This window comes from Nesoenas mayeri (assembly GCF_963082525.1).
Source record: "Nesoenas mayeri genome assembly, chromosome: 14".
NCBI lineage: Eukaryota > Metazoa > Chordata > Aves > Columbiformes > Columbidae > Nesoenas > Nesoenas mayeri.
In genome coordinates this window covers 11,207,211-11,219,130 of record NC_137556.1, presented here as the reverse complement: position 1 = coordinate 11,219,130, position 11,920 = coordinate 11,207,211, and the positions used below count along the sequence as shown (strand labels likewise).

The following is an 11,920-nucleotide window of genomic DNA, read 5'->3' as shown; positions in this document are numbered from 1 at the left end:
GGCTGCCCAGAGAGGCTGTGGAGTCTCCTTCTCTGGAGACATTCAAACCCACCGGGACGCGATCCTGTGTGACCTGCTCTGGTGACCTTGCGTTAGCAGGTGGGTTGGACCGGATGATCTCCAGAGGTCCTTCCCACCCCGGCCAGCCTGTGATTCTGTGGTTCCGCGCTGTCCCCCCGCAGGGACCGCCCGTCGGCGCGGCAGGACGCGCTCACGGTACTTCCCCGTCCGAGCACCGGCTGCCCGTGGGGACGCCCCTTTCCCCCCAGGTAGGTCCGGGGGCACCGGGCTCGGGGAATCCCCACTCCCGCCCAGGGTGGCCGCGTTCCCCGGGCGCCCCCTGCTGCCGGCCGCGGGTGCCGCCGCGCCGCGCATGCGCGCTGGGGCCGGGGCGGTGGTCGCGGGCTCAGGGTGGGCGGGGCTGCTGGAGGGTCACCGCCCCCAGGAAGGGTGGCTCCTGTTCCCTCACGGCAGCCGCTTGTGTGGTCTCGGCTCTCAGGGCCTGCTGAGGGGCCGCGGCGCGGCATGGAGCGGCCACGGCGGCAGGGCGCTTCCCAGGACAGAGGGCAGCCGCAGAAGAAGCGGCGTCCGTCGCCGCTGCCGGGCGCTCCCCCGGACAGGGCTGGGAGCCGGGCCGGTGTGTCCCGGCCATGCCGGCGGCGCCTCTTCGGGAACGCAGGCCCGCCCGGGCCGCAGCCCGGCAGTAAGCGCTTCGCCTCCCGCCGCCTGTGCTCGCGTAGCCCCGGGGTGAAGGGCCAGGCAGGGCCGGGCGGTGTCGGAGGCCCAGGAGAGGCGGCTGGGCCGGGCTGAGGGCGGGCGGCGGGGCAGACCCGGGCTGCGCGTCCGCTCGTGTGCTGGGCTTAGTCCAGTACTTGTGTTTCATGGCAATTTGAGGAGTGGGTGAGGTTAAGCCACCTTCCGGGGAAGGTTCATGTCAATGGTGATCTGTTACATGTCCTGCCATCCATCCCCGGCAGGGCAGCGTCGGGTTTCTCACCATTTGTGTCCAGCTGAGCTTGTCTGTGTGAGGTTGGGAAGCCGTTTGTTGTTGCCCATATCCCCTGCGGTGTGGAGAAAGCAGGCAGCTGATCTGGAAACAGGACCGTTTCCTCTGGTTTACATGTTAGTTAGTAATAAAAAGGGGCTTTCCTTTTGTAAGGTACCTTTTTTTGCCCTTGCCCCATCTAATAATTCCTTTAGAAATGGCACAACAATATCCTTGCCCACCTTTGAGAGGATACTTGAAAAGTTGCTTGAAGTTGTTGCTTGATCTTGAGTTAAGAATTCAGGACCTTAAAGAAAAAAAATGCAGAGGGAAAGTATGGGATTCAGGTAAAGGCTGACAGTAATAGTGTAACTTGCTAAAGTAAATGGGGAAGACCAGAGTGGAATGTCTTGGTCCCACACCTATCTTGGTAATTTAAATGTAAGACTTTAGGCTATTGCTACAGGGTATGATGAATTGAATGCTGTCTTGATCTTTTTCTGCTGGCTTGTGCTCTGGTAGGTGTTTAGTGCTTGTGTACCTGATGGGGTGCAATTTGCAGCTAACGTCTGTTTGCTCCTCATACTTACAGACTCTCTGGAGAAAGAGGAAAGGGATGAGGTCTGGGTTGAGTCTTGTTCATACATCATCCGGTCCTGAACTCCCAGGGAGTTTCAGCTGGGCTGGAACAAGGCTCTGGGCAGCACTGGCGAATGCAGGACTTCAGACCCATTCCTTCAGTGTGAGGATGGATGCGCTTTTAACCTACTGTCCCAAAAGTGTAACTCTAGAAAGTCTGGCTCCTGGCTACTGAAAATAAAACACACACCTAAACAACTTATAAAGTGGGGTTTAGGATAAGAAAATATGTCTCTGAAATTTCCTGCTTCCTAAGTAACTGTGTCATCATGGTCTTTAGGATTATACACACTGGAAACAAGTTTATGTAGAAATTCTTAGGAGACTCTTAATAAACTCCTTTTAAAACTGATTTAGATTCCAATTACTCTACACCCATGTAAAGGCCACTTTCAAAGTATGGCTGTGTTTGGGTTTGTTTTTTTCCTTTTAATCAACCTGTTTCTTGAAGTCTGCTATTTTTTTTTGTCTTGTTGATATGCTACTTGAAAAGAGCTTAGGTAAAAATAATAAACCAATTCAGATGTTACAGTGTTTGTGGTAACAGGTTCAAAAATTATTATAGGCATGGAAAAGGGGGAACAGTTAAAGGTGTGCCACTAAAAATAATAATCTAAATTCTAATATTAAAACTAAAATTACTGATCTAAATACTTATTATTTTCTAGGCCTGAAGGGAAGGTCCCGTGTCAAAATGCTACCAAAAATTAAAGAAAATATTGAAGTCAGCCAAGTGAACCGTTCATGCAATCAAAGGTCTGTTAAAACTCATTCAAATACACCATTATTAAAACTAGCTAAGAATTTGTATTGTTTTGTCCCTTGGAGATACGCAGCCTGAATTCTCAGCCCACTGATGTTTGTCAGACGCATTTTGTATTTTTTTTGTTGCCTTCCTCTGGAGCAGTTTATCAAGCTTAGCTCTGTTCTTCCACTGCAGCAATCAAGTGCATGTCCAAGAAACAATAGACCTGGAAAAAAAAGAAGAGAAAATGGAAGAAAGCACTGTATCAGTGAAGGTGAGAATGCTGTTGTGCTCTTTATTTACTAGTAATTTATGGAAGATAAAGAAATATTAAATGATAAATTCTTTTTCTAATAAAGTAGATATTCCTGTGAGGTATGTGTGTGTGCATACGTTTTTAAGCCTAAACCTGTGCTGTATTTTGGTGATATTTTCTCATGTCTTTGACCAGAATAAAAGCTGTTGGAGCTATTGGTAGCATGGGAAAACACCGATACTAATTACCCTTAACGAGGAAAGGCTGTTACCAACTGTGGTGTATGGAAGATATCTCATTAGACTGATTGCAGAGAATTGTTTGCTTGTAGTTCAGACACAGACCTTTGGCAAGCCACTGTTGTGCTCTTCCTCATGGCAGTACAACTGAAACAAAGTATTTTGAGATAACTGAGCAGAAGCATTGTAGGAAAGTTAATACTGCAGTGTCAAGAACATAGTTCACCAGGTATCTTGAAACCAAAATCTGCTACAGCAAAGGGCTCAAGCGATACTGGTGTAACGCTCATTTTTAAAAATCATTAGCTCGTATTTAGAGTCTGCCAATTATTTACATTTCCTGCAAGTGATTAATTTCATAGAATATACTATGTATGCAACACAGTCGTTTGCATTTATATAAATGGTCTAGGATTCTGAAAGTAAGCAGCACGAATTGGGCCTCTAAAAACAATAAAAATCTAAAGACAGAGCAATTCAGTATTCCACTGCAATCTCATGCATAACTTCAGTTGACATCTGTAGGCTGTCACTGAAAGTCTCATCCAGCAAAGACTGTAGGATCAAATGATTCATTATGAATTTCAGAACTATAAGTCAGATCGCAGATTTGTTAAAGATGCATGAAAAACTCTGCTACAAATTACAAGGTGAATAGCATGTTTAGGTGGTAGAGTGCCAGACAATAAGCTTGTGAGTATCTGCTTATGCGAGAATACATTTAATTGCATTCCTCTGTCTACATCCAGTTTTCTCAAGTTGTTTGTGTTGGTCATTTAATTTTAGGAATCCCTGATGATCAACTTTGAAAGTAAAGTAAGTCTGAAAAATCCTGAAGTGACTTCAAGTGAGTATAACAGTGATACATTATATTATTAAATATGTTTTTTATATAGTTAAAAAACTAAATGTAAAATTCATTATATAATTTTAATTATATTTCTATAAAAGTACCAGTGTTCTGTTCTTGTACTGCATGATAAATAATTTGTCCTTCTGAAAGCAAACCTGTGCAAGAATTACCTTATCGGAGGCTCAAGTCTTCAGGTATTTGTGGTGAGCCTTGGGCAAGGAAGGTGTCTTTTGTGAGCTTATGGTAGTATAAATTTGGCTTCAGGATGTCTTTTGTTTTTTTAACTGTATTATGAATCAGTATAAGATACTGACTTGACAATATTTAGCTCACCACAGGAATGAAACTGATGGCTTGTACAAGATGATACTATTTTTCTTTTGGTGGTGCATCTCTCACACTGCCTTTTTTGTCTCTTTCTCTAGGTACAGGAATGACTCTTCCCACGGGTGTTTCAACCTTTCTCCTACAGTGTTTAGATGAAGATTCAACTGCAGACTATAACACAGGTTCTAGTGGCAGCCTGAACAGTTGCTTATCCCCTGAAACATTCAGAAATGATATTTCAGGTGAGACTTCTGGTGTTTTGAGCTTTATGGGATGTGGAAAATGTGGGGATACTATCTACAATAGAAAGACTAGTGGCTTCTCTTGCTGTGACTTGCCAGGTCAGATCTTTGCTATCAGCCAACCTGTGGTGAACATGGGGACTGTGTATCTGACAACCCAATCCAGAGTCAATCAGGTCCTGGTGTAATTTGAATTGTTCTGTAAACTTAAAGTATTTGCTGTTGGCAGAAGCTGTTTATTGGGGATGACCAACAAATCTGCATTGAGTCAAATTCCTCCCAAACTTCTCTGTGGCTGTTTGAGCCAAGACAGTGCTTTCACTTTACTTTGAAGTTCTTGTCTTGCAAATGCAATTGCTTTCAGTTTAGTCACAAATTTAATAACTCAGTGAATTTCAGTATAAAAAGCTTGTATTTATATTTATACTATGTAGCGTATATGTAGCGTATATGTAGCTTTATATACTATTTATATTTATGTGTATTTATATCTCTTATGTCCAGAAAATAATTTTTATGCTGCGGACTCTGGCAAATATAAGAACTCTACTCTTCTGGACTCCAGCAAAGCAGTGACCATAGATAAGATACCCCGGATCTCAAGTCTTTCACCAATATCAGGTAATTCTTTTCTACAATACTTAAGAATATGTGCATAAAAAAATTTCACTGTAGTGCAATGAACCTGCATGAAATAAGTAATGATCATTCCATTTAAGGCATGTCTGCGTAATGGGGAACAGCTCCCTGTGTTTGCTTGTAGTATTTTTGCTTTGTAATTTAGCATGCACTAAAAAATTGTCTGGTCTACTCAGGTTTTTCTTTTAAAGTTTAGCTCTTATGTTTTTTAGAACCTGTACTGGAGGATTTTCAAGACCAATACACTAGAAGGTAATCTACCATACAGATTCTTTGCACCTAAATGTTCAGGTTTTCCTCTTTTGAATGATATTTAAAAGATAGGCCAGTATGAATAAGCATATGATCCTGCAAATGCTTCTGTTGAGTTTCAGTTACCTGTGTCCTCACTAACTTTGAAACTGGTGCATTAAGTCAGGTAAGAGTTTGCCTTATAGACTTTTGTTTTGGTCTTGCGCTTGTAGGGCAATCAATGTAAGAAAACTCAGTGAAGGATTTTATGGAAGGGGATAGTGACATTTATATACAAAATCTCTAAACTGCTTTTATCCAATTGCCCTTACTCCGTCAGACTTCAGTTGGTCACCGACATCAAGACGCATGCCCTGCGTGTCAGGCCAGGGTTGCCTGTGCAGAGTGTGAGGGGCATTTGCTGTTAAGTCCTCCTTAAGTCTCTGGCATTCTGTGCTTGCCCAGGACCAAACTGGGTTTGGGGCAGATTGTTCATGTTCTTTAGAAATCATCAGCTATTATGGAGCACTTCTTTGTTTCAGTATCTTGCCAACTTCATAAATCTTGGGCCAAGTTTCTGCCGTTGTCGGTTTTTTCTTGTTTGGAACATGTGTCTAGCAGGAAGCAGCACCGTGTATGTGATTCTGCTGCAACCCTCGTGCCATCCTCCTGTTGTTAGGATGCCAGGTTTTCTGCTGACAAGTCATCTGTGCTGTGGTTTTATCACAATGAAGGGTCTTGTCACAGTTCTGCCTTCAGGTCCTGACAGAAAAATCAGAGTAACATGAGTGTTTTTCTGGGAACAGTATCCTTTCTTTTAACCCTTGTGCTGCTGTCTCCAGGCTTACATGCGGATGTTTCCATTCATAACTCATATATACCAGTCTTGCTGTGTTACAGATCTCTATACAATTAATTCTGAATTTTCTTGTGAATCTATTTTTCCCCGCATTTTCTTTAAATATGTTCTGTCCTACTATGCTTCAGTGCTGAGTACTTTACTGAATGTCTTCTGTAGGTCTTAAACTGGAAGTATCTTCAGAATAAGCTGTGTGACTTCATGATAAATTATCAGAAAACTGTAAAGTGTGATGAAGTAACTCAATGACAGTATTTTTTAAAAGAGCTTTACCCCTTTTAATTCAGTCTGTATCTTCCTAAGATTTCCTTATACATTGTTTTTTTTGAACATTAACATTCGTTCAGAATAGTGGTTCACTTTTTTTTTCCTCCTCTCCTAGAAAGAGACCATCAAATTGCAATTACAGTTCATCATTAAATGTTTCAACTACTGTGGCAGGTAAAATATGATCTGAAGCAGTTGTACTAGCTGTGAGACAACAGCATAATCTACCTGAACTTAAATGATGATGGGATATCAGAACCAGGCTTCCACCGGATCATTTTTCCCTTGGCACAGGCTAAGCTCAGTGATATCTAGAAGTGTGAATTGCAAATCTTCCTTGTAAATAAGACTTGGTTCTAATTAAGATGTTAGGAGAAAAACAAAAAATCCCCCAAGCCTGTGTGTTTCCATTTAGTCACCTGTGATGCTCAATGAAAATTAGCATTTCTTATTTAACTTACCCAGGAACAAAACTGTTTGTGTCACGCTCCTTACTTGAACTTCATATCAGCTCCACCAATACTACAAGAAGTCCCTCCTGTAACTACAGTTCTGAGCTGTGACTGATGCAGTTCTGGCTGTGGCCCAGGTACCGCAGAATTTTCCTCTGCTGAATTTGGACTGTGAGAGCAGCAGAAGTTGCCACTGGCAAAACTGCTGTGATTATGCAGTCACTCTGTTCCCACAGAGTGTGTGTCTAGAGGTGAATAGCCAGGTGAATATCAGATTAATGAGCAACCTCATTTCTTCAAGGAAAGGGAGAGGATTGAAGCAGCCCTGTTGGTGGGGAGAGGGAGATGAGGAATATATTGAAGGGGGGAAGTGTGTTGACATTGGTGGCTTTGGAATAATCCCTCTTTGAAAACCATCCTGTAAGACATGGGTTGGAGAGTAGCTGTGGTCTTTGTCTCAAAATTAATTCATTTGTTGGAAATTTATCACAGGAAAAAAAGTCTGTAAAATTACAGCTGCAAGAGAGAGAACTCCAGACCTAAAAACGGGTATGCGCTGTTCTTCGCCGTTAGGACCAGCAAGAAAGGTGAAAGATCCTTAATAAATCAGCCAGGTTGTAACGTAGATGACTTGATCCTTCCTTAAGTAGGTGGAGGACTCCACCTAGAAGTGTAGTGGTTCCCTGGAAAGGGAGCCTGCAGGCAGTGGCAGAGAGGGAAGCTGTAGCTTGCCTCTAACTGACAGCAGAAATAGTCACGGGTGCCCCTGAGCTCGCTGGTTTTCAGACTGATCGTGTTAGTGGTACTCACTCAGTTGTGTAGAGCTCGAGTATGACAGTAGGACTCTTTGTTAGTGCTTACCATACTACAGACATTCGCTTCATAACACATTTAATTGTTTCACCCTTTAGCCTAACAATCGGACTGCTGAAACCAAATGGCTAAAGTGTAAGGAAAGACAAAAAAAAAGTAATACGTTTGAAGAAGGTCAGCCTGATGCTCCAGGAAACACTTCAGCCAAATCAGAGGAGTCGATGGCAGAAGTACCACCAGCCAAGCAGACAGATGCGGCAGGGGTGAGTATTCCCATTGTGTCCTGCTGAGTAGCAAAAGCATAAAACTGAAGTGAGAGTTCTGAATCATGACAAGAGTGACAATTAAATATGAGAAGTGGTAGGAAGTGCTTTACCCCCAGCTTGCAAAAGGGACCTGAAACATGTGTTCTGTGCTGCAGTAAACTGATTCTTTGTCTTAATTTTAGAGAGCATAAGACAAAAAAAAAGTGAATGACAGGAATTCAGTAGCTAAACCCTAAGAACTATTAGTAATTCTAACTGGAGTTGTTATAAATAGTATTGTGTGCTAGGGGAATACTGCAGGACAAATAATAAACAGCAAAGAATTGGAAACGGATACTGAATTATTCTGTGTTTAGCAAACAAGTCCCACCTTGCTGATCTTGGAGGAAAATAAAGTCCTAAAAAGTCTTGGTTCTGCTCAGCCTGCAGAGCGAGATGTGAGTGCCCTGATACTTTTCAAAAGCATAGCTTTTCAAAAGCTGTGCTTCTGCAGCAGTGCACAACTACATGTTAAATTCAATGAGCTGCACAGTTAAACTATAACAAAAAACCTAGGTAACTGGTTTGTATTTTTACAATATCTTCTAATGTAAAACCAGCACCCCCTAGCCTTAATTGGGCTGTATGTAAATTTGGAATAAATTTTTTCTGCATCTCTGAGCTCAGAAAAAGAAATTGTTCCTCAAAGTCCAGAATAAAAGAATATTTTTCAGCTTCTACTTTTATTGTATTCTTTAAATCCAGTTTTAGTATGCTAATATGTAATGTACTATATATTTAAGGCTTCCAGTATTACAAACAGCTGGAGAGAATGTTTAAGCTTTGAACCTTTCTATCACCCTATTCAATAGCATGTTAAATATACACAGGTAGTCTTAAATCTTTTCTAATGACATCCTTTGGAATCCACGTGCCATCTCAAATTTCCCTAGAAGAGTATTTCTTCAATGGAAATGAAATGTCAATAATCTTTTCAGCCTCTGTTGGGCAGACGAGAAATCTGCTGCATTGTCAGAACTTCGCCGTGCCGGAGGCCTCCCAGCCCTCGCCAAACTCCAGTTAACACAAAAGCGTTCAGGCCTCCTGAAGGAGTGCCCAAAGGTAATTGAATATAGAATGGGTTCATTCTGCAGATGGGAATTGGCTATTTCAGTGTTTAAAGGTTTGGTGTTTTTGTTTTTTTTTTTAAGTCTGAATATTTGGAAGAATCATAAGGCTAAAGAGTAAAACACACGGAAAACTTCCAATTTCTGACTTAACAGTGTTCTCGTGCAACAGAACTTCACTAACAAACTACATGATCGTTTTCTCCTCCAAGGATCTTCAGCATAGAAATTAATACAATCCAGCCATTTCATAGGCTAGATCATTGAGGCCAGGAGGTGCTCTGGGAACATCTGCACCTCTTTGAAGCTTCTCCTAAATACAGTTTTGAGCTTTACTGCTGTTATGGAGACTCCCTAGAAAAGACAGCAGCTTGTTTAGTAAATTGTTATCCTATGCCTTATTTCTAGGGTGAATATATCTTCAGCTTTCAGCCATGAATGTGTTTTGTATCTTGCTCAGCTAAACTGAGCTCTTTAGCATCCAGTATTTTTTTCCCTCTGAAAGTAGTTCAAGTATTAGGGTATGTTTTTCTCTAAAGACTATAAGTTTCTTTCTAAAGGTTTCTGTTCTTTTCTCCTTTCCCCTTAACATAGGGGAAGCTCCTTTCTTCACTTCCTAAATTTTGTTAAACAAAAATGAGAACTGTGCACAACACTATCCTGTCACTGCCACAGAGGTGAAGTCTCCTCCCTTTCCCATCTCTCTTGAAGTTTCTCAGCGTGCCACTGGATGGCATATGTCTTCCTACATTTAATGGAGTTCTTTACAGACAAAGTCTGCACGTTTTTTGCAAGTTGCATTTTTCATTTATGCTGTTTTAATTTAATACAGAGATAACTGTATAAGCATAATCACTTTCAAAAATACCAGATATACACATTTTCAAGGGAATTGCAGTTTCCTTGGTCCAACTACTCTCCTGTGTTATTATAGCTGGAGTTACATAGAGCATCTAGAATGCAAGGAAGTGCTTTTAAGTGTGTATGTGTTAATTAATGACAGTCATGTGATGCTTCTGTACAGAATAAGGAACAAGGATGACAAGGATACTAAGTTATGTGCTTGAGAGAACTGTGGTAATGCAGAACATAGGTTGTACTTGATAGCAAGTGGGACTCTGAAATCAGCAAGTGGTGGTGTCAGAACACAAGTTTCATTTTGTTACTGCTTTTCTAGAGGAGCCTGGGAATCAGGAATTTGGCTGCCTACAGGTGCTGGGGTGGCTTTTTGTGCTGAGTGTTTTCCTCTCTGCTCACGGAGTCTTTCAGGTGATGCTCTTTGTCATTAGGAGTGTAAACACACAAAACTATTGTTCTCTTCTCACTGGCATTTGACCTACAAGATTCAGATTCCTCCAAACACATGATAGCACAGGTTATCTATTGAACATCTAAACAGCTTGTCAGATCAAGGAGCTTTCTCTTACACTTAAGAATGTGCCACTTTACCGATGGTATTTAACATATCACTTCTTTCCACAGATATTATTACAAGTACGAAAAATTGGATCTGCTGTAAACGCAGATGAGATTTATGGATTTCAGCAAGAGCTTTCAACAGAAGAAATAACTGTCTTGATACAGAAGAAATAACTGTCTTGATACTGTGGCAGGGAAGTGAAACAGAAATACTAACCAGTAATTAATGGCCATACCTCTTTGGCGTATACATTGTTGGAAATTTAGTATTATGCTTTGCAGTAAGCTTGCAAATACTTTACTCAAGCACTCAATATTAAATTATTTTGTACAAGCAACTAGATCTTATTGTGGGCATTTCTCTGTAAGGACTCCATAAAGATGATTCTTCATTCAGTTTAAAAAAGAAGTGTGACTTGAGAACAGCAGACCAAACTGCATTAATGGAAATATTTTTGGCTCTTGCTGTGCCAAGATTTCTAGATTTCTCTAGTAGTGTTAGTATCTAAAGATGTGACCACTACTTGAGTTAAGAAGTGTTAATACTGTTTATAGGGGCAACTACAAGTCCTGAAAATGGGTATGTAAAGCATCCACGTACTCTTGGCGACTCAGAAATCAGTAGTACGCCACCATTAAACTCCCTGAATGCTTAGGTCTGCAGAACTTTGCAGGCACAGGACTCTGCGTGTTCTGCTGTAAATTGATTTCTAAACACGAATATGGGTCGTCCTCACCCTCCTGTCACTGCAAGGTGGCTTTTTGTGATCAGCACTGTCACCACCACGCATCTACTACCCAGCCACTGTCAGCTCAGAGTCCTTCCCATTTCATCTTGGTTATTTTGTAATATCACTGATCTCACTCAGTTTCTTCTAGTGGCTTCAGACTTGCACAGAGGGAGTAGGTACCTTATGTGAATATAGGGGTAGAAAAAATCCTATTGTAGCTGAACTGTCTCAAGAGCTCGATAGTGATGTTCTGGATTTTCAAGTTCCTGCTTACACTACCTGGCACAGAGGTTAGATTCCCAGTGCTTCATGTTCAGCTTGTGGATTGTTAATCCATAAAGGTTGTTCTTCAGCAGTGTGCCAAACGCCTCAGAAAACACTGACAAGTACAGAGGTTTTTCTCCACTTGAATTTACTGCAGGCTAAAGTAATTTGGATCCTTGAAGTGTTCTCACTACAGCACCCCTTGCTCAGACTCTTTTTTTAGACAGAATGGAAGTTTTACAATGTTTTTAAAATGGCACTATGGCTTTTCAAATCACTTGAAGTCTGAGTTTATTTCTCAGTATTACCACCCAGAATGTTTATGCCCTGGAAAATAGTTCCGTATTTCCCAAAAGTGTATGTCAAGAAGACTTAGAAAATCCTCAACTGTAATTAGTTTCACAGGTGTTTTCAAATGTAGTTGAAGTTCAGACCCTGAGCCTTTTCCCTTTGCTCTGGGGTAGAAGGAATTGTAAACACACACAGCTGGATTAGTCTATGAACAAGTATTGTATAAACATAGAATATGGCTTAAGGTTAAAAATGATGCTGTTATTTTTCCTTTAAGCATTAGTAGAATGAAGTCT

At 41.5% G+C, this 11,920-nt stretch overlaps 1 protein-coding gene across 1 annotated transcript; it reads left to right on the top strand.

Moving 5' to 3' along the window:
- Positions 1–525: 525 nt before the first annotated feature.
- On the top strand, positions 526–10,468 carry MEIKIN (meiotic kinetochore factor; the record flags this gene model as incomplete). The annotated part of the gene is given in 14 exon segments (XM_080353331.1): positions 526–703; positions 2,293–2,380; positions 2,565–2,643; positions 3,651–3,711; positions 4,143–4,286; positions 4,791–4,907; positions 5,138–5,177; positions 6,398–6,456; positions 7,227–7,321; positions 7,646–7,810; positions 8,467–8,508; positions 8,512–8,526; positions 8,791–8,914; positions 10,402–10,468. Coding segments are annotated over 14 exon segments (1,254 nt in total). The 3' UTR covers positions 10,449–10,468.
- Between the last annotated feature and the right edge of the window lie 1,452 nt (positions 10,469–11,920).